Source organism: Miniopterus natalensis, chromosome 1 (assembly GCF_054644295.1).
Source record: "Miniopterus natalensis isolate mMinNat1 chromosome 1, mMinNat1.hap1, whole genome shotgun sequence".
Lineage (NCBI taxonomy): Eukaryota > Metazoa > Chordata > Mammalia > Chiroptera > Miniopteridae > Miniopterus > Miniopterus natalensis.
This window is the reverse complement of record NC_142081.1, coordinates 79,939,073-79,960,660: the sequence shown is the minus strand read 5'-3', so window position 1 is coordinate 79,960,660 and position 21,588 is coordinate 79,939,073. Positions and strand designations below refer to the sequence as shown.

Below are 21,588 nucleotides of genomic sequence, written 5' to 3'. Positions count from 1 at the left end.
ATTTCCATCACTGCAGAAAGTTTGATTGAACAGCATGGTGCTTACTGAAATCTTTTCATTTCCTGGACCTTTGCCTTCTTCTCTCATTTATAGTCTTTTATCCTTTGCCTGGAATGCTTTCTAATTCTTTCCTCCCATTCCCCATCAATGCTTTGTGCTTTTCCACCATCTTTTATTTTTAAAATATACTTTATATTTTAGATTATCAATGAGAAGCTAAGAGGGTTACCATATACCTTCTGCCCCTACACATACAGACACTACCTCCCACTATCAACATCCCCACCAGAATGGTACATATTTTTATAATCGAAGAGCCTACCCTGGCACACCACCACCCTTTTAGTTTATATCAGGGTTCACTCTCAATGTTCATCCAGTGGGTTTTTACAAATGTATATGGCATGTATCTATCATGGTAGTATCATAAGGAATAGTTTCACTGCCCTGAAAATCCTCTGTGTCCCCCCATCATTTTTATACCATTTCACCTCTTGAAATTCACTCTTTGCTCTCCCAACCATATCTTGTCTATCCTTCAATAGCAAAGCAAATCCAAATTAGACTGTGAAGCCTTCCTCCTCTAAAGTTCTGTGCAGTTACAGAGTGTGACTGTAAAGTAACCAGTACTTTTTAAAATGAAAACTAAATAAGAATTAGTTCACTCATTTAAATATTCCTCTTTTGACTAGTAGCTTCTTTTAAGGCATTGCCTTAATCAAAATATTTTTTGGACACCCACTCTTGAAATACTCTTCTGAAATAATTTGTCCTTTATACAATGATCAATTCATTATTCTGTGACATTTCTTTTTATAGTTAAGGTGGTGTGATCCAGTCTGATACACACCACTCTTGGTTTCATCTGATATTCTATTCTTTCTAGAAACTGAATGGAACTTCAAAATTACCACTTTAGGCTTCTAAAAATTACATTACGTAGGCTGAAGGGAACCCTATAAAGTCCAAAAATGTTTTAAACCATAGCAAGACCTTTTTAATGTCTTTGTAGATAGTGAAGGTGACAACTTAGAAAAGAATATCTCTCACTTTTGTTGGTTTGTTCTGATGTTTGCTTAGAAACAAATAATGCACACCAAAAACCCATACTCTACTTTCTTGTCCCTTCTCAGACTTTTACGTTGATTTAATGACCACCCGGCATACTGCTTGCACTGTCAAGTTGAACTTATTTTCCAGTTTTAATTAATATTTTATTTGTTTATATATTGTACCTTCAAGTACATGATAAAAACTCCTTAAAGGGATGCCCTTATTCATTTTTAGTGTCTTCCCCAGCACCTCAGTTACTACTACTAAGAGTTAATAAATAATTAATACTTTTCAATTTCCAAAGCATTCCTAGAGATATAATTTCAGATTTCCTTACACAGTCCTGTGAAGTAGGGATTTTTCCCACTGATCCCCTGTCAAGAGAAAGTGGAAACTGGGACATGCAGTGCACCATTCTGGGTCTATAACAAGTAAGCTGACAGGCAGACACAGGAGCTGTCCGGTCACTTTGGGGATTATAGAGGATTCAGTGGCCTTTCTTTTATCCATGCTAGAGATGCATCTTTAAGGGACCAGTGCAGACCCTAATAGCCATTTTCCAGGTGTTGAAAGAGGTTAATGACTTGTTAGAACCCAGCCCTTTCACTTCATCATGAATGCTTTCTAACCATCTTGGCCATCAGCACACATAGGCACCATGCAACTTTACTGGAGCTTTTTTGGTTGTATGTACCCCAAATTTTTCTCTTGATTTCAATATAAATTATAACAGGGTTCTCTCAGAGGCTGGGTTTTTGAGGAATTTTATTTTCTTACATACATGTCTCTGGGAGTTTTCAAGTATTTAGAATGAACATGTGTTGCTTTTAAAATTAGAAAAAGTTATTAATTGTTTTACTTGAATGATTTAAATTCTAATAACATATTTTAAAATAGGAGCAATTGTAAAATTTAAAAAAATTTAAATACTACATACTGTTAAGAGCATTCTTAGTTCATTTTCTTTCAAATCAGAGCAGGATGAGTATTACATTTCACCTCTCAAATGTTACCTTTTATAATCTGATCGTCTACTTCTGCCTCTTTATAACAAACCACTTTATTTTCTTTTAAATTGTCACCCGAGGATATTTTTCTATTGCTTCTAGATAGAGTGGAAAGGAGAGAGGGATGGGGTGGAGGTTGGGGGTGGGAAAGGGAGAGAGGAACATCAATGTGAGAGAGACACATCCATCGGTTGCCTCCGCACCCCAACCGGTGCTGGTGAAGGAACCTGAAACCCAGGGACATGCCCTTGACTGGGAATCAAACCATCGACCCTTAGGTGCACGGGACGACACTGTAACCACTGAGCCACACTAGTCAGGGCCAAACCACTGTATTTTCAATGTGGGCAGAGACTCACTCTTTACAGTGGAAAGTCCAGGCGACTTCTCCTCGTCCCGGGTAGCTCCGCCTTTGTTGTGTTCTTCCACACCACTTCCCCTTTCTTAAGCCACACCCTGCACATTCCTCCCTTTTTTCTATTAGTATATAATTTGAGATGTATCCATTTCTCAAGCTTGGCGACAGTTCAGGACCAAGGGACAAGGTCACAGAGATTATAGACTGTTGAATGTGTGACAAGGCGGCTCATAAAGAATCTAGTCAGATGTCCTTCATTTACCTTTAATTAACTACAGCTGCTTTTTATGTTTTGCGCTGATCTTTGATCTGCTTTCCCCTTCAGACCTCTGTGCACAAGGTAGTTAAAAACAACTAGGAGGCCAATTTTAAAGACAAAAAAGAAAAAAGAAAAAGAAAAGAAAATCCCTCTGGGGTAATCAAGTGACAGTGGAAGCAGCCATGAGCTGTTAGCTTTATTCATTAGAGAACTTAAACATGTCAAGAAATAGAATAATGTCCCTGCTGTTAGATCAGCCTCAACAATGAAGATTACAACAGCTTTGGGACGCGTGAGTGGGCAAACTTCTTGTGAAAACAAGTTTATAGAGGAGCATTTTACTACATTGGCACAGAATCTGGCTTACACAGTTTCATAGCAGTAATATTGGTTCAATATGCACTGAGAAATTTGGCCCTCTAAGAATGGCAGATTTACAGTGCAACCTTGCTCTAACCCAAGTGGCCTCTGCAATTAGCTTTAGAAAAACTTCCTTCAGATTATATCATTTGAACGGACAGCTTCTGCTACACCACATCGCTTTCGCCTAAGCATTTACTGCAATACATGATTCAGAGTAAATTTTAGTTTGGTAATAACTTTATAAACCTTGGACTCTTTCACAGGTCTAGGTAACTGATATAGTCTCCTTTTGAATCTTTTTTTTTTTTTTTGAAATCAAGTGTTCCTTAGAGCCAATAATCTTGGATTAGAGCTGAAGAACTGTCTTGGAAGGAAATTTATTCTAATCACATATAAATGAGTTTCCTTGTGTCACTTTTCTCTTCTTTATTGTAATCTGTATTGTCCTTTACAACAAAGGACCCATTGTTTGAGGGCCCTTAATAACATGAGAGAACATTGATTTAAAAAGGAGACCAGGAACGTCCCAGTCCTTGATTTTCACCAAGCATTTTCAGTTTTCATGGTGGCTCTTCCTCCTCGTAAGTTCCAGAAAAACATGTGCCCTGTGAAATGTCTTGTAACCTATGAAATTTAAGAGAAACAAACACCATCCTATATTTCACAATTCTTTATCCTTAATAGTGACATTTTTGTTCAAGACAAAACTAGGAAGGGTCTTTGAGTTGCTGATGCATTGCAAGTTTACCCAAATTATATGTTATCGATTCATTTCTTTCTCCATACCTATTGACTTGTGTGTAGTCAAATTATGAGTCAGGGTCAGGACTTCCCTTTGGCAAAACCCGTGGCTTTTTCCCAGTCACATCACTTGCCTCTTTTTTTGGATCTTATAATCATGCCATGGGTCTTGCCCTTCAATATTCCTGTTAGAGGATGTCCTTTTTCAAAGGACAAGAATTCATTAGTAGGAAAAGCAATGTATGTGGGAAATGCAGACCCTTTGTCCTCAATTACCTGAGTGTTTATTCTAGCTACTCCATATTTGAAGTTTAAAAGAACTTTTTAAGAACAAAAAGAGGACACACAGTAATACTTTATATCTTTTCAAAGCACAGCAATTACACTCTGTTAAGATCTAGAATTAACATCTATAGAGTAGGGGCACTTATGTGTCTGAAATGTCAAAAGAGGGAGGCAGGAGAGCAAGATTCAACTGAAGGGGAGGAGCATAGCCCCTATACTCAATTCAGCTAGTTGTTGCCTTGTAGGAAATTCACTCAGGGATGCCAGATATTTCAGCTTTTCAACTAACCTGGAAATCTGTGGGGGGAGTTTTTATATAAAAACTCCTGATTTCTAAATGTTGACAATTCATTTTTAAAAGAACACTATGTGAACTGAACAAAACTCATCTGTAGACTATTTTCTGAAGGTAGTGCCTCCATCTTCTATTCAATGTTTACTGCTTGGGCAAGCTATGACATGGCTTTCAAAAAGCAGAGAGGAGATTTTGAGTTCCTTGTGGATGACAGTATGTAATCAGAAATGTTCATACAAACTGACCAAAAAAATGGTAGCAAGGTAAGTTATACAAACGCCTGCAGAGTGATGACTTACAGTGCACTTTCACACTCTTTAGGTGGGTCCTCAGGACAACAGCCAGCCCTGTCAGGCCAACAGGACTGTTTTCTTTTATTCCCATTTCCCAGAGGAGAACAATTGAAGTGCAATGATTGGTTTTTGGTTATTTTCAAGACACAAACTCTTTGGAGGAATTGTTGAAAGTCATGGACTTCCTCTTGCATAAAAATGAACCCTAAAATATATATATATATGTATATATATAATACCTAGGAATTCATAGACATCTTCCTCTTTCCAAAGTCCAACCACAAGTTAAGAACCCTTGGAAACTTGGTACAGAACTTAAATTGTGGTTTGCAGAGCGCTGTGTGTACACATGTGTATCTCTTTCTACTACATAATGCTTCCCCTCCTCAGAGAAGAGCTGAGACAGCAGCCACCAGAGTAGAGCCTGCCCAGGCTGAAGAGTCACCTGCACTCTCTTGTGTGCTACTATAGCCGGGATGGCTGCGCTCTGGGATGAGGCTGAGACCGGGGAGATGACCTCAGCAGTACAGCCAGGGCCCTCATCACCATAGTCTCTAGAAACCTTAGGGTCGTCTGAGAGGCCTCAGAGTTACAAATAGTAAAAGCTACTATAAGAGTAGCCACTATTCATTCCATGCTTGTATGCCAGGCACTGTGCTGAGTTCTGAAATCAGTACAAGTTTTTACCTCCATCGCTCGGATAAGAAAACAGCTAAACCAAGATTATCATCCTGACTCTGGATCTCCAAAAATTGGGAGAAGTAATACATTATGGAGTTGATTTCTTTACCTTCCATGCATACTGTTGTGTCATTTAAAATGAGATACCTGCCAAATTAAAATGAGCAAATGCCAAACATGAAACTTACACAAGATACAGATTTAATCATATTTTTATGTGGAAAACTTCAGTACTCAAGAGTGTATCACCTTAAAAGAAGTACGTAACTCATTTTCCATTTTTAAAAACTGTATTTTGCAATTACAGTTTGAATTCAATATTATTTTGTATTAGTTTCAGGTGTACAGTATAGTGGTTAGACAATCATATACTTTACAGTTTTCCCCCAATATTTCCAGTACCCACCTGGCACCATACGTAGTTATTACAATATTATTGACTATATTCCCTATGCTGCACTTTACATCCCTGTGACTATTTTGTAACTACCAATTAAGAAGTGCATAACTCTTAGTGAGTTATGTAAACCTCTTGTTAGATGAATAATCTTGGAGTTCATGGTACATGAATAATGTTTGTTATGCAAAGTGTGCATAGAAGATTAATTTGCTATGTGGATGATACTTGAAATAGAAACTTAATTTAAATGAAGAACTTGAATTTTAAAAAATGTTTTACTATTATTTAAATGATAGAAAACTGAAATAAAGAGTCAACATTTTTCCCCTCTATATTCTTTGGAGTAATTTCCACTTAAAATTTTATTTAGGTTTAAGACAGTATTTTATATTACAAATCCAGTTTAAGTACAACAAACTCTCTGTTGTCATTTGTTAAATACAGTTCCCCACTAACTGGTATTTCTAGGGCTCAAAAATAAAATAAAAATAGATATTTTGTGATTTTTTTTTAAACCAGAAGAGATTCTAAAAGTGTGTGATCTAATTGGTTTTCTTAGTATTAAATATATTTTATAAAATTCTATTTATTTTTAAATGCACAATTCATGTATAGTGTTTATGCTTATGAAATTAGCTTTTACAGTACATCTCTTACCTTAATCTTTCTAGATAGTTTGCCGTAATTCAGGTTAACTCAAAATAACATCATTTTATTGCCTTTTACCCCATATTAGTTGAGATGACTAATCCTGTTGCAATTACACCACCACTTTGGAAGTTTATTAGCTTCCATTTCATACTTTTTCTGTTTATTTAACTTCTGCCACTGCTTCTTTTGCTCATATAAAAGATTATCTCATTCTCACCTTTTTGCAGGGAAAAGGTGTCACAGATCTATTTTTAAATCTTACAAATCAATGAGTGTCCTTTCTTATCAGCCTTTCCCCTTCTCCATCCTTCCTGCCCTAGTGGTCCATGCCTCCTATGTTCTCCTTTGGATTCCCATCTCATGACCTAATGCCTTAGGTTTTTCCTTTCTCTTTGATTTTCCATGAGGCAATGTTTGCACACAGCTGCTCTGTAATGTATAGCATATATTGGCTTGAGAATGGAAATTTCACTTCTGTAAAGTGGTTTGGGATACACTCTTGTGCAAGATGCTATGCCAAACTGAATTGCGGATTGTAGCAGGCAGCCAAAGGTGCCTCTGTTTGCCCCTCCAGGAAGCAGTTTACAGTTTGGGTAATTATGATGCTCAATTGCAATGGCTTCCAGAGTTGTTATATAAACCTTTCAAGCAGGGAGTGTGTCTTCCCTATTTCTGCACACCTTTCCTGATACAATAAATACTTTATAAATGACAAGTTTAGGTGAGGCAGGCCTTATCCACAAGTTGACATGACATCTTATGCTATATATGCATATTTAAAACTTGAGCCATCTCCTTTCCTTTTTAAGCTTGCCAATCTCACAGGAATATAGATTAACCAAACTATAAACTAGAGTTCCTTTTTGGGTTTTTGGGGTTTTTTAGATGAAGTGCAATTAATTAGTCCCAGTACCGTTGTCATTGGATGATTAGCAATGTAAAAAAGGAGTCAGTTAATTAGGATTAAAACTTAATTATTTAGAAAAGGAAGTAGTAAGAGTATTATTTGAATATTCTAAACCAAGTCTTATTTTGTAAATTACAAAGAAAAAGATGTTTCAAAGAGATTCAGCACTCTGAAATTCTCTTTTCTATAGCCCTCCACCTAGGAGCACACCTGACCAAAGCCCCACCCATCACTGGACCACAACCTTTGGCCTATAGTGATTGGCCCAGGGATTCACATATGATCAAAGTGAGGCCAATCAAAGACCTTCCAGCATTTCTTTGTTGCACCAGTAAAGAAGAGTCCTGCTTGCCTCTTGCATCTTGAAGATGACAGGGTGGGAATTGGGGGCTCTCTGAGGTGTATACCTCTGCGTTAGGAAAGCTCTGTCTCAGGAGTGAATAAAGACAAGCAGGGACAAGCAGATGAGGGAAGGAGAGAGAGAGTCTGGGAGCCAAGCATCTCTGCCATTTCCGTCATTTCAGTTATGAGCCAACAAATTCCCCCTTTGTGTTTAAGCTGATTTGCCTTGAATTTTGTCTCAAACAACCAAAACTGCCCTGGCAAATTATTTTTGTTGGAATTGACTACCTGCATGAATAAGAAAGCATTGTTTCTCTCACACACATTCCTCCAGCTGTTCACTGCTAAGGTGAAACAGAAAATATGGAATATGTGCTTACCCTGGAAAATGCCATTTTAAGCCACATGTTACACTCTGCGGTGGAAGAAGCAGTACTGTTTCATTTGTTAAACAATGGGATTTTCGACTCTTTGCTCATTCTAATAGTTGTATTATTGTTCAACTTGAGCCATATCTTCCACATCCACTTTAAATCTCTTGTTTTTAAATTCAGTTCTCAATTACTAGTGCTCCAAACCCATGCCAAGGCCAGAGCAGCCTTTTGTGAGCCCAGTGTAACCTCACAGCCCTGATCTCCACATACTTCATTATGTCACCCTTCTTGTTTTTGGAAGAGAGGGGAATCCTCTTTCCTCCATGGTGGTAAGTTGAATTCAGTTCAGAAAAGCTGACATTTGTGAATTCATAATATAGTTAGCAACTCTGTGATGGTGCTGTTTGATTTGGCGTTTGTATGTGTCAGAGTAAAGCTTAACTGCTTTAAAGAGCCCCAACATACAGTGGCTTAAAAAATAAAAAGATTATTTCTCTTTCATGTAACAGTCTTGCTATTAATAGTTCCAGTCAGCAAGGAATCTCTGCTCCTCGTAGTCACTCTGGGACACAAGTCCTTTCTGATGGTTGTTCCACCATCCGCCAGGGCACCGTCTTGTCATCTGTAAGATGTAACTTGAATCACTACCACACTGAAGTTCCAGTTGGAGGAAAAGGAAATCAGGTATGAAAGAGGCATACTCATAGTCTTAGGCTCTCTGCCTCTCACATTTCATGGGTGAGAACTTAGTCATATGGCCACACAGAAGAGATGCTGGGAGAGGCCATGGTATATGCTGGGCTATGCCACGGGCCATGGAAGAAAGAGACAATGGATTTTGGTGGAGAGCCAGTATTGTTCCCGAACTGTAGATACCCTTTTAGATGCTGCCATTTTTTCATGTCTTCTATATTACTTCAGTGCATAAGAGAAAAATTAGGAAATTAACCCTTGTAACACCAAAGTAAAACATGAAAAAATTGGAGTTATAACAGAAATATTGTTCTTCACTTTTTATTTATTAAAAAATTATCTAGTTGCTAAATCTAGTCCTTGAGTGAATGTATAAGTCCCTCCTCTCTTATGAAGTCATCCACAGAGTATTTATAAAATCTGGAAAACATATAATATTAATTTACCTTTTTATAGATTGACAATGCCCCCATGACATTATGTCTGTTATTCTATGTTTTTAGATTTTGTAGGCACCCTGTAGAATTCCAGGGCACATTGTCATAGTTTTAATCTTCAACCATGAAGGGATTCTTCAAGTGAGAACACGTTTTAAGTTGCTTGACAAAAAGTTAGGGCTGCCTTCCCTAGAAAAGATGATTAAATCTTTTAAAATATGGATTTCATCAATTTTTATCTAACCTCACTTCTATGAATATGAATGTGTTCATTTATTTTTGAGGACTTAATAATGTAGTTTCAAAATCTTTCAAAACACTTTGTTTTGGGTCTTAAGTAACCCATTTTTGGAGGCTCGTATTTGTTTGTGTAATTGTTTTATTCAGTGTTTCACACTTTCAGCATTTCTATACGATGTATGATGGTGATTAAATATCTTAACTTCTTAAGGTGTACACATTCGGGTCATTATAGGATCTTAGTTAAATATTTGTGAGACTGTCAACTCAAGGGAACCTTGAAGACCAAATCAAAACGAAGAATATCTGCTGGACCTAGTTCAAGGGGTGGCGAGTGTGCTATCTGTCCACTGATGTAGCTGTTCACATACTTGGTATTACTCAACCATAGGATCAAATTTTTGTTTATTACACATTTTTATTCACTATGTAGATGATGTACCATACCTTGTCCTAGACACTGGGGATACAGAGAAAAAACTTTCAAACTTTAGGTACAATATATTAATAAAATTGGGACTTAGTAGTTATCTCAAGGCTAACTCCATCCCTTATCTTTCCAGCTCTCCCCTCTAGTATCCTGACTCATACAGAACCAACAAGATCTTACCACAGTGTCCTCACCCCCTGGCTTAAGTTCCATGCTCAACCGCACATGGCGCACATTCTTTCTTTTGCCCTCTCTCACTTACTCATCCTTTGGCGCACATTCTTTCTTTTGCCCTCTCTCACTTACTCATATTCATTTGCGAATCTCATTCTGTTTTAATCTTACTCTGCCTGCACCCACACAACCAAATGTGGCTGCAGAAAATGGCACTTTTAAATCCATGACTGTTGATCATCGGGTGGATCCTTAATGCTCCCCAGTAATCATACTACATTTCCCTGGTCATCCCTTCCCTCGCTCCCACAGGTAACTATTTCATACCTTCTCGCTGGTCTCTCCAGCTTTCTCTCCCTCATTCTGACTGTCGGCTGATGACCCTCCTTCCTATTCTCCTGAGAAAATAGAAACAAGCAGAAGAGAACCAGAATCTAGAATGATGCTGGAAAAACTATGCACACAGTAGGCACTCAAAAAGTATTTGGTGAATGAGAACCCTCTTGGATGTGTATCTAACACCTAGAAATCTGAGATAAAGCACACTTAATGTTGTATAGTAGCAAGAAACACCCCATGGTGTTCATTGGAATGGAAGCCATGGGGGCAAGTATTGTTTCTAATGAGTTAGTAATTTAAGAATATTAACCGAACTCAAACATTATTATTTAGATAGTGTTTCTATAAGTAGTAATATATGCAATGCTATTACAACTGAATATTTGTGTTATGAAATTCATCTGCCTTTGTGTTTATGTGATGTCTTACACTGTCATATCCAAATATTGTTTTTTAGCCAGTCATTATTTTACATGAAGTGCAATCCTTTTCACTTTTGCAAGTTTTACATGCGGAAATGAAGATTAGCTTTATCCGTACTTAGTAGAAGTCCTGTGTGATTAAGGTGTATGGATGTCTACATAACTGAAAGAGGAGTCCCTGAAACTGAGTCAACTTTCTTTTTACCCCCATTAGCCAGACCTTGGTAAAGACTGTGGTATGTGGAATTTACCCAAAACACGAGGCTGAGTAAGCTGGAGTTCATGGGAGCGTGGCACAGAGGCGGGGGTGGAATGAATGGTTCAAAAATAAGAATGTGCATAGCTGTGGTGCTAGATTACTCAGCAAATGTACCATTAGGAGCTCAGACCTAAAGGCAATTATTAAAGCAGTGTGATTAATTAAATGCAGGAAACTTGGCTACATAATAACGCAATGGTGGCAAATATTTTGAAAGTCATAAGTCTTTTACTTCATGATGAATAATATGATTGTAAGAAATAATATAATTAGAAGAGGGAAAACATTGTAATTTTATCCTGCCTTTTCTTTGATGGTAATTGGTGTTAGTGACTTATAGAAAAGAAAGAACTAGCTACCTGTGACTTAAAAATCTGAATTCTTTACCCAGCAAGTTGCCGTGTATTTCCCTAGGGCCTTCTTCCTGGTTCTGGACTTCTATCCAGTGACTAATGGCAGAGTTGGCAGAGCCATTTTTTGTTTGTTTGTTTATATTTAAATAGCATTTTATTGTTTCATACTGCTATTGAAATTAAAATAGCATTTTGTACTCATTGGAAAGTGTCTGGAATGTTCCTTTTTTTTTTTTTTTTTTTTTTTTTACTTCATTTGTATTGTTGACACTATTACAGGTGCCTTCTCTCCCCACCTTTGCCCACCTTCATTCAGCCCCTGCCCTTCCTCCCTCCGGCCTTCACCACACCGTTGTCCCTGTCTATGAGTTATGTGTATTTGTTCTTTGTCTAATCCCTTCCCCTTCTTTCATCCAGTTCCCCAACACCCCCCTCCACTCTGACAGCTGTCAGTCTGCTCTTCTCTTTTAAGGGCCTCATACCCTTGGAAGAGAGCAAGGAGAAGAAACTGGAAATTAAAACTCTTCCTATACTACTATGCTTTCAAAATCATTTGAACCTAATAATAGGCTAGGCAACAGAATTTGTGGTTAGACTGGGGCAGTGTTGTGCTGGTAAATGTTTAGCAAGTGGTTCTCTGGAAAACAAACAAACAAAAACTCTGATATATGGCCTTTGCCATTTTCCTTAGTGTAAGTGCTCCCACCATGGCCAGTTTCAAGCCATTCAGATGATACCACAAATGCAAAGTTGCCAGTGCACACCAACTGGCCTGTAAGAGCCAGCTTCAGTACATGACTAGAGGGGCAGAGGGACAGAGTTCTGCTCCTGGCTCTTGTGACAAATAGAGTGCTCCTTCTTCCTAAGCAATTCAATAAAAGAAGAAAGGAAAGTCAGTATGGTTAGAAGTTATCAGACTTGAGAAGAGACTAGAACTTAATTATTTCAACTACTAAAAAGAAAGGATAAGTATGTAACGTGATAGAGGCACTGATTATTGCTGTAATTACAACTACAGGGTAGGGCCGGGGGTGGGGCGGGAATCGGGTAGAGGGGACAATGGGGGAAAAAAGAGGGGACATCTGTAATATTCTCAACAATAAAGATAAATGAATAAATAAAAATAGAGGTCCTGGTACTTGGCAGGCTGCCCTCCCCTCATGCCATTGAGTCCTAACCCGACCTTCACTGCCCTTCTGCGTTTGCTTAACCTTCCAATTTGAAATGCTAGTGAGCTTGAACTTTTTTTTGCTTTAGATAAACAAAATATGACAAAGCTTTTTCCATTTTTATATTTAGTATACACACATATAACCCGTAAAACAGGTGATACATATTTCTCCGTTTTATTTTCACTTCCTTCACTTTAAAGACATTTTTATATACTTCTAAAGGTATTTTACCATTTACCAGCCTAATCCACAGCTTATTTTTCCCCTGATGTTTCTCTTGCATTACTGATTGTGTTAAAGTCCATATATAGAAGTTAACTTTCCATAAAAGATCAAAAAGGCTGGAGGGGATCAATGGGGGGGGGGGGGGGGAGGCGGGAAGGGGACAGCTGTAATACTTTCAACAATAAATTTTTTTTTTTTAAATGGGGCCATTTGCCTAAGTGCACTTGGAGCTTGCTTGGGTTCTAATATAGAATTTAATAAACAAAAAATAAAAATAAAAGAATAACTTCTATTGAAATAAAATACCAAACAGTAATTTTTAAATATTACATTGAGCTAAAAGTGAGTAAAAAAATTACTATAAAACTTTGTCTACAAGTGAGATTTTCATTAATTTAATAATTTTCAACCTTTCTGTCTTTGCATTCAGAGTTTTATTTTTTATAAAATCTCACTTATTTTTAAGCTCTGCCTAAACTTTTCTCCCTCCTTGTACATGTTCTATCTACCATGATTTCTAGACCATAATGTATGCATATGTTTATGCTTCTGAAACATATTTTTCTAAATTTTTTGGGGGGGTGAACACTGAATCTTTTTATTTTTATTCTTTTAAAAAAATTGTTATTAAATTTATTGGGGTGACATTGGTTAATAGGATAATATAGGTTTCAACTGTACATTTCCATGATACAAGGTCTGTATATTGCACTGTGTTTCCCCCACCCAAAGTCAGGCCATCTTCCATAACCATATATTAGGCCCCCTACACCCCCACACCCCCACTCCCTTCCCTCTGGTAACCACCACACTGCTGTCTGCATCCAGGAGTTTCAGTTTTATATCCTACATATGAATGAAGTCATGGTTCTTACTTTTTTCTGACTTTTTTCCACTTATCATTTTCCTAAATTCTTACGGCAATTAAATAATAAACTCTATGAGAAGAATGATGCACTGAGGAAATAACTGCACTCCCTTTAGATATGTGCTAACAGCTATTGCTCAATATTAGTTTTGTTAGAAAAATACATGCCAATAGTAACCATCTATGAAAATATTTGCTTCATATTTTTCAAGGAAGGCTGTGGCTTGCCCAAAATCATAACTTTTAACAACATCTTTCAAACACGCCAAATCACATTGCCTATTTAGCCAATTCTGTGTGCATAATATTAATTTACTGTGCCACAAAGGCAGTATGCCTCAACTGTTATTGGGGAAAAGCATAATATATTTGATTTCCCTTTATGAGTCTCACATTGCTTATAATTCAATAGGGCTACCACATTTTCTGGGCAGGCTATCAAATAGGATGTTGTAATGATTTGCTTGACTAGTAGAGTAGGTAAAAAAATTTCAGTTCTGTCTGTCGCTGTTCTATTTTTAAATTTCAGATTTGCAGTGTTTAAAACAATTTATTTCTCTGTGGTTCTCTTTAAACAATAAAAATATTCTTTCATATTTTAAAAAGTTAAACATGTTAAACAAAATCAGTTAAAGTAATGGTTAGAACAGCATGAATTTCAAAAAACAAAAGAGAAGTCTTAGGTTTAATTTGAAAATGCCCAGAAAGGGGCTGTAGTGCAATGAAGAGATTTTTTGGCTTGATGAAAGGGTGGCATAGATTTTACTTGTAACTCATATCTTGGGGATGCTTGAATACCTCAATTCTCTGTCTGTACCACTATCCCTTTGCAGTTCGTGGAGATGTTAAGATGTTTTCTGCTTTATAAAATGTTACCAAAATTATCTTTGGAATATGTCTGTTCTATTTAGAGTCTACCTATCAGTAGACTTACTTCCAATTTTAAACATTATCACGGATTCCTTGAATGATTGAACCTCTTTCTATAAACTAAATTCATAAAACATCTTCTGCACACCACAGAGAAGGAATCTCATCATTGTTGTAGGTTTATCTTTTTATATAATTCAGTTGCTTTTTTCCACAAATACTTATTGAGCAACTCCTATGTATCAGGCATGTTCTGAGTCCTTAGTGCATATCGGTGGACAGTACAGACAGAGATCTCTGCCTTAGTGAAGGTTATATTCTAGGGGGAGAGACAGGAAACAAGAAATATAATAAAGAAGTAAATAATGGAATGTGTCAAAAGTTGGCAAGTACTATGGAAAAAGGAAATAACACAGCAGCATGAAGAGTTGTATCCATGTCGGGGAAGGGGAGACAGGCTCTGTGCTGCAGTGGTCAGCGTTACTCACTGACTGTGTGGGGGAAGTTGGTTAGGGCCTGGGGGAAAACATTCCAGGGAGAGGAAACAGCTAGTGCAAAGGCTGAAAGATGGAGTCCTCCAGGCAAGTTTGGGAAATGGAAGAGGCCAGTGTGGCCAGAATAGAATGAATGAGTGGGAGAGTAGGAAGGGAGCTGGTGAGAGAAGTAATCTTCATTACTTCTGACCCAGGTTCTGTCTGTCTTTTTTCTGTGTGAAATGGGGAGCCATTGCTGACCAGAGGATTTACACTTCTAAAGGAGCATTCTGGCTGCAGGGTGAGAACAGGTGGAAGAGGTCAGAGGTGGAAGGAGGGAGACCTGTTAATGAGGTGCTGCAGTTAATCATCTGAGAAATGATGCTCCTGACTTGGCCCAGAGGCAGGGCAGTGGAGGAAGTGGGAGATGGTAGAAACCTGGATATATTTTAAAGTAAAGCCAATGGGATTTTCAGATAGATTGGAATAAGGTTTTGAGAGAAAAAAAGAGTCCACGATAATTATAAGGTAGAACAGGTTGTTTTTTGTTTTATTTTGGGGTATTTTTGGGGGGTGGGTGAAAGGGAGGAGGGTTAGGATCCAGTTTTAGACATGTGCATTCTGAGATGATTTTAAATATCCAAGTAGAGATGTCAAATAAGCAATAAGATATTTAAGTCTAGACTTTGAAAGAAAAGTCTAGACTGGAAATGTAAATTGGTGAGTTGTTAACATATAGATGGGAATAAAACCATGGGTGGGGTGAGATCACCAAAGAAGTGAGTCTAGATAGAGAACTTCTTGAGTGCATTTCATGTATTTGACATTTACTCAGGGGGCCTATATATATAAAGTTAAATACTCTCTCTTCTTAAAGAGCTCATGGTTTGTATTTGACCACACATTTTCACAAATCTAGAAGATGTCATTCACATAGACTACAGGGTCCGGATATATATTTCTCTATATAATTAGCCATAACATGGTATGATAAATTCTATTCTTGATATTTGTAATGTAATATAATTGGTAATGTAAAATATAATATAGTAATTGTTACGTAATGGTATTGTAGAGAAAGGAACAGTGAATTGACATAGTGATAAGAGAGCACAGTAAATTTAGAATACTCTGTTCTCAAATAATATATATTAGAACAGATTAATGTGTGATAACATTGTGAATAGTTAAAATTAAGACCTTAATTGAAGGATCACTTGATATTATTCTTTAATAAACAATGTTCAAGTCAACTTTCAGGCACCCTGTTTGTCCCACATTCTCCCATCCTGTTGCTAAAAAGGCTACTGAAGGCCCTTGCAGCGCTGTTCTGGGGTGAAGGCAGGGGTGGAGGGGAAGGCAGGCCTGGGAATGAACCTCATCCTCCGTTTCTGTACCTTAGGAATCCATTAGGAGTGAGCAGGTGAGGGCTACGTCCCACAGTCAGCCAGTCGACAGTGTGGTAGTGCACTTGTCATTGGCTCTTTTCTATGGCCCAGGTTGAAAAGGGATGGGTAAAAAAATGGATCTTCTGCTTTATGTTGAAAGCATTTTAAATCTCCAAAATAAGAACCCCAGAAAGGATGGGAAGAGATAGAGGCTGGGGGAAGGTTTGTGACAGAGCAATGTTAATCCTTTCCCTGAAATGTTGGCCCAGGTGAAGGCTTGTACTTGAGCCGATTCAAAGACGGGAATGCACTGGCCTTGCCCATAGTTGTTCACATCAGAGAGAACATATGTTAAATGACCATCACTGTGTAGCGACTGCAGGCAAGGTAACTGCTATGATAGTTACTGCTGCTCCCGTCTGCTCAGACAGTAGCAAGGGCGTTTTACAGTGGACTTGCAAGAAGCTATATAAATTCTTCCTCACTGTCCAGTGGTTAAGATCATGGGCTATGTGGATTAAGACGACTTCCTAGCTGTGAAATTTTAGACAAGTAATTTAACCTTGTGTGCCTCAATTATCTCAGCTGTGAAAGGGAATAAGATTGCTTTCTATCACAAAGAGCTCTTGTGGGGATTAACTGAGATAACCTAAGTACTGTTTAGAACAATGCCTAGCACACAGTATATACTTAATAAACGTTCTCTATTAAGCTATCAATCTTTTTCTTTATTTCATGTTTGCTGAAACTGAGGCTCAGGATTTGCCATATTATTAGGTGGTGTAAGGGACGCTGAAAACCTTCTTTTCCTCTTTTCTTCCTTCTTTTCTTTCTTCCCTTTCTTCCTCATATATCGGTTCATTGTACTGGACTGAGATACAGGAATTCCTGCCTAGTGGATTGGGATTTAGGACATCAGACTACTTTTCACTTTCTTTTCCCTACAGCCCCACCTCCCTGGTTGTGCCAGGGCACCAATAAGTACTCATTCACATATCTTGCTTCCACTGCAATAAAATCATATTATACTTTTGGCTTTTGCCACTAGCCTACATCTATTAGCTGTCATGTCGGAAGTCCCAAGTTTTTTATTTGAATCTTTCTACTTGAGAAATCAATAGGGCCAAGGAAATAAGAACCAGTGTTTACATAAGTGTTTATTGGACTTTTCTTTATCATCTTTCAGGTCTTGTAGAAATTTGCCTGATGCACCCCCTTGATGTGGTGAAAACCAGGTAAGGTTCTGCATGAACAAGTTTTATTGACTTTGGCTGATATCCAAATTAAGGTCTGTCAGAACACTAAATGCTAGAACTTGTCCCAGGCCGGTAGCTTCTCCCAATAATGGCATTTATATTTACTTCTTAAAGAAAATACTATTTGACAGATAAAATGTGAACAGTGAAAAGCATTTTTGGATTGAGGTCATCTGAAGGTATATAATATTTTACTGCTTTCACATGACAACCATAAGGTATGATTTGTGGCTAAACTGGTTAAGTGAGGTAAATTTATCAAAATGATGTAAAAACTAAACTTTATCCAGTGACTTATTACGGCAGACTTTCATTTAGCATAGCATATAATGCCAAATGAAAATTTACAAATGAATATTTACGGTCTGAAAGTATTAAATAGAAAATATCAGAAATAAGCAATTTATAAGTTTTAAATCATGTGCCTTTCTGAGTAATGTGATCATACCATCCCCCGCGGTCCTGCTCAGGACATGAATCATCCCTTTGTCCAGCATCTCCACACTGTATGTGTAGTACAATAAGGTATTTTGAGAGAGAGAGAAACCACATTCACATAACTTTTATTACAGTATACTGTTGTAATTGTTCTATTTTATTATTAGTCATTGTTGTTAATCTCTTACTATGCCTAACTTATAAATTAAACTTTATCATAAGTATGTTTGTATAGGAATAAACATAGTATCTGCCCAGTTTGGTACTATCCATGGGTTCAGGCATCCACTGAGGATCTTGGAGGGTATCCCCCACAGATAAGGGGGACTGCTGTACTTGATGAGCCAAGCTGGCCATTGAATGGACATGCTGCTTAATTTACCTAAAGAGCCCACAGAATCTTAGGCTGATTGCTGAAAGCAAGGGAAGGTGACTATGGCATGCACGTCATATTACATTTCTAATAGAGGTAGAGAAGATGAGCATTTGGTCTCTGCCTTAGCTCAGGCTCTATAACAAAATACCACAGACTGGGTGGCTTATGCAACAGACATTTATTTCTCACAGTTCTGTAGGCTGGGAAATCCAAGATCAAGGTGCCAGTCAATTTGGTTCTTGGTGATGGCCCTTGTCCTGACTTGTAGACAGTCACCTTTCTGTATCTTCACATGGCAGAGAGAGGGAGTCTGATGTCTCTTCTTTTTCTTGTAAGGACACTAATCCCATTGTGAGGGCTCCACCCTCATGGCCTCATTTAAACCTAATTACTTCCCCAAATTCCCAACTCCAAACACCATCACATTGGGGGTTAGGGCTTCAAAATATGAATTTCGGGTTTGTAAACATTCAGTCCAGGACAGCCTCAAGTCACCAAACCCAAACCGAGAAAGACCAAAACCACAAATTATATTTAAATATGTGTGCACTCCCTGGACTATCTTTTTATAGGGTTCAGAAACAGAAAGCAAAATTCACTGGCATGTTCTCCTTAGACTTTGTGCTAACTTTCTTTGAAAAGCCAGACTATTTTGTCTAGTCTTGCTGAGGAATAAACGTATATTTTTCACTGAAGGGCAATTGCCTAAATCTGTGAAGTATTCAAATGATCATGGAGGAGAAACAAGAATGACTTAAACAAGACATCATATTGAGCCCAGCCGGGCGTGACTCAGCGAGTGGTTGAGCATCAACCTAGGATCCAGGGGACTGCTGTTCGATTCCCAGTCAGGGCACATGTCGGGGTTGTGGACTCGATCCCCAGCAGGGGCCGTGCAGGGGGCAGCTGATCAATGACACTCTCATTATTGATGTTTCTGTCTCTCTCTCCCTCTCTCCCTTCCTCTCTGAAATCAATAAAGATATATTTTTTCTAAAAAAAGACATCATATTGAAATTATGATTACTCAGTCGCTCAATCCTTCAGTCATCCATTTAGCAAACATGTATTGAGTATCTAGCACGTATGGGTTCCAGGCTAGCTTTGCCCTCAAAGAGGTCACAATGTGATGAGCTAATAAAAATCTCATCACAAAGAACTTCAAAAACTATAGTACAGTTGACCTTTAGGCAAAGTTGGGGTTGGGGTTGGGGGTGCCCACCTCTCCCACAGTTAAAAATCTGCGCATAACTACTATATCATTTCTTTGCACTGGTGTTGAATAGAATAATTCTTAAAATGGATGTGCCAAATCACTGGGCTTTATGTCTCCTTTGTTATGATGATATTTTCATGAAAATGGCATTAGTTTATTGGAATTAGTCACATACCCTTGCCTAGCTTCAAGGGGGAAGGGAAATACAATCCTTCCAGGTGCCCTAAATGAGAAGGAAACTGGATCTCAATGGTATTTGAGCTGCATAATAATAAAAAGTATATTGAATAAAAACCCACAATCAAAGTAAACTGAAAACTCAAAATATGTGTAACTGACTTTGCAGCAGAAGTAGAATATGCAAGATTGGTAGCATTTATCACTGGGGACTAACACACAGGTGATAGGCACTAGACAGGACAGACTAAATAATGCTAAAAGCTTTTCACTATTATATTGTATAGGAGATAACTACCTTTCTAAATAAGATAAGCTGTAAACTATAACAGGTAATACAGGAAACCATGTAGCATTAGTTATTAGAGCAGGTCACTTTCCTAAATGACATCCAAGGGTTCTAAGTTATTGCAGGCATTGTCCAAGTGGGGCATGGCACACAGCAGGCCAAGCCTCACTTGCTTTACAGCTTTTTTTATGTGGGATGTTTTTCCCTCTTCTTAGATATTTTTGCTGGGAGGGTGGTGCAGTTAATCAACCTGAGTATAGAAATGGCTCTTTTCCCACAATATCTCATGTGCTAGAATATGGCAAAATAAATGTTTACTCTTTTGTTTTGTTTTGTTTTTTAATATATCTTTATTGATTTCAAAGAGAGAGGGAGAGAGAGAGATAGAAACATCAATGATGAGAGAGTCATCATTGGTCGACTGCCTCCTGCACACCCCCGACTGGGGATCAAGCCCACAACCTGGGCATTGAACCCCGGAATCGAACAGCGATCTCCCGAATCCTAGGTTAAATGTTTACTCTTGAAGTCTATTTTTTTGGGGTTCCGTTTGTGCCTAACCCTTTTCTTTGTTGAATGAAAGGCAACAGATTCTAAAAATGTATTTCCAAATTATTTCTTCATAGGGATTTTTTTTTCACTCTGTAAACGATCAATTCTGCTACCCCAGGCTGGAGGGATAAAGGAAAGTGGTGATGTTACCAGAGGCCAGGGACCAGGGTTACCTGGTATAAGCTAGAACCATAGCAAATTTGTCTGTCTAGTGGTAGCTGGAAACTCAGAGGAGCACAAGCCACTGCCTAAAATTCACTGCCTGGGGTAGAAAAGGAGGGAGAGAAGTACTCTGGCCTCTCCTTTTTCCACACTCTGCAGTCTCCCATCAGTGCTTCTATATCTGAATGCATGGAAGCCTGGGAAGCCCAGCCTCGCAGCGGGCAGGCCCTTGGCCTAACAGAGCAGAGCAAAGCCAGTGAAGAGTAAGAAAAGGGTCTGCAGACAAACAGCACCAGGACTGACATACTGTCATTTTAGTGGGGTTTGTAGGAAAAGAGGACATAAGCGTGCTTTTAAAAAATTGAGATATAACTGGCATGTAATCTTATGTTAGTTTCAGGGGTACAACATAGTGATTCCATATTTGTATACATTGCAAAATGATACCACAGTAAGTCTAGGTAACATGCATCACCACACATAGCTACAGTCTTTTTTCTTGTGATGAGAACTTTTAAGATCTACTCTCTTAGCATCTTTCAAATATACAATACAGCATTATTAACTACAGTTACCATGCTGTATATTACACCTACAGGACTTAGTTTATAATTGAAAGTTTGTTCCTTTTCACCCCCTTTACCCATTTAACCCACCCCCTACCCACAGGCTATGGTACCCATCAATCTGTTCTCCGTATCTAAAAGCTTGGTTTTTTTTTTCTTTCCTTTTTTTTAGAGTCCACTTATAAGTGAGACCACATATTTGTC

At 38.1% G+C, this 21,588-nt stretch overlaps 1 protein-coding gene across 1 annotated transcript in view; it reads left to right on the top strand.

Annotated features, from left to right (window-relative positions):
• The window catches only part of SLC25A21 (solute carrier family 25 member 21), a 459,822-nt gene that overhangs the window by 246,931 nt on the left and 191,303 nt on the right, over positions 1 to 21,588 (top strand). The window contains exon 2 of the mRNA XM_087823557.1: positions 17,539 to 17,587. Within this exon, the coding sequence (XP_087679683.1) occupies positions 17,539 to 17,587 (49 nt within the window). The remainder of the gene's footprint in view (positions 1 to 17,538; positions 17,588 to 21,588) is intronic.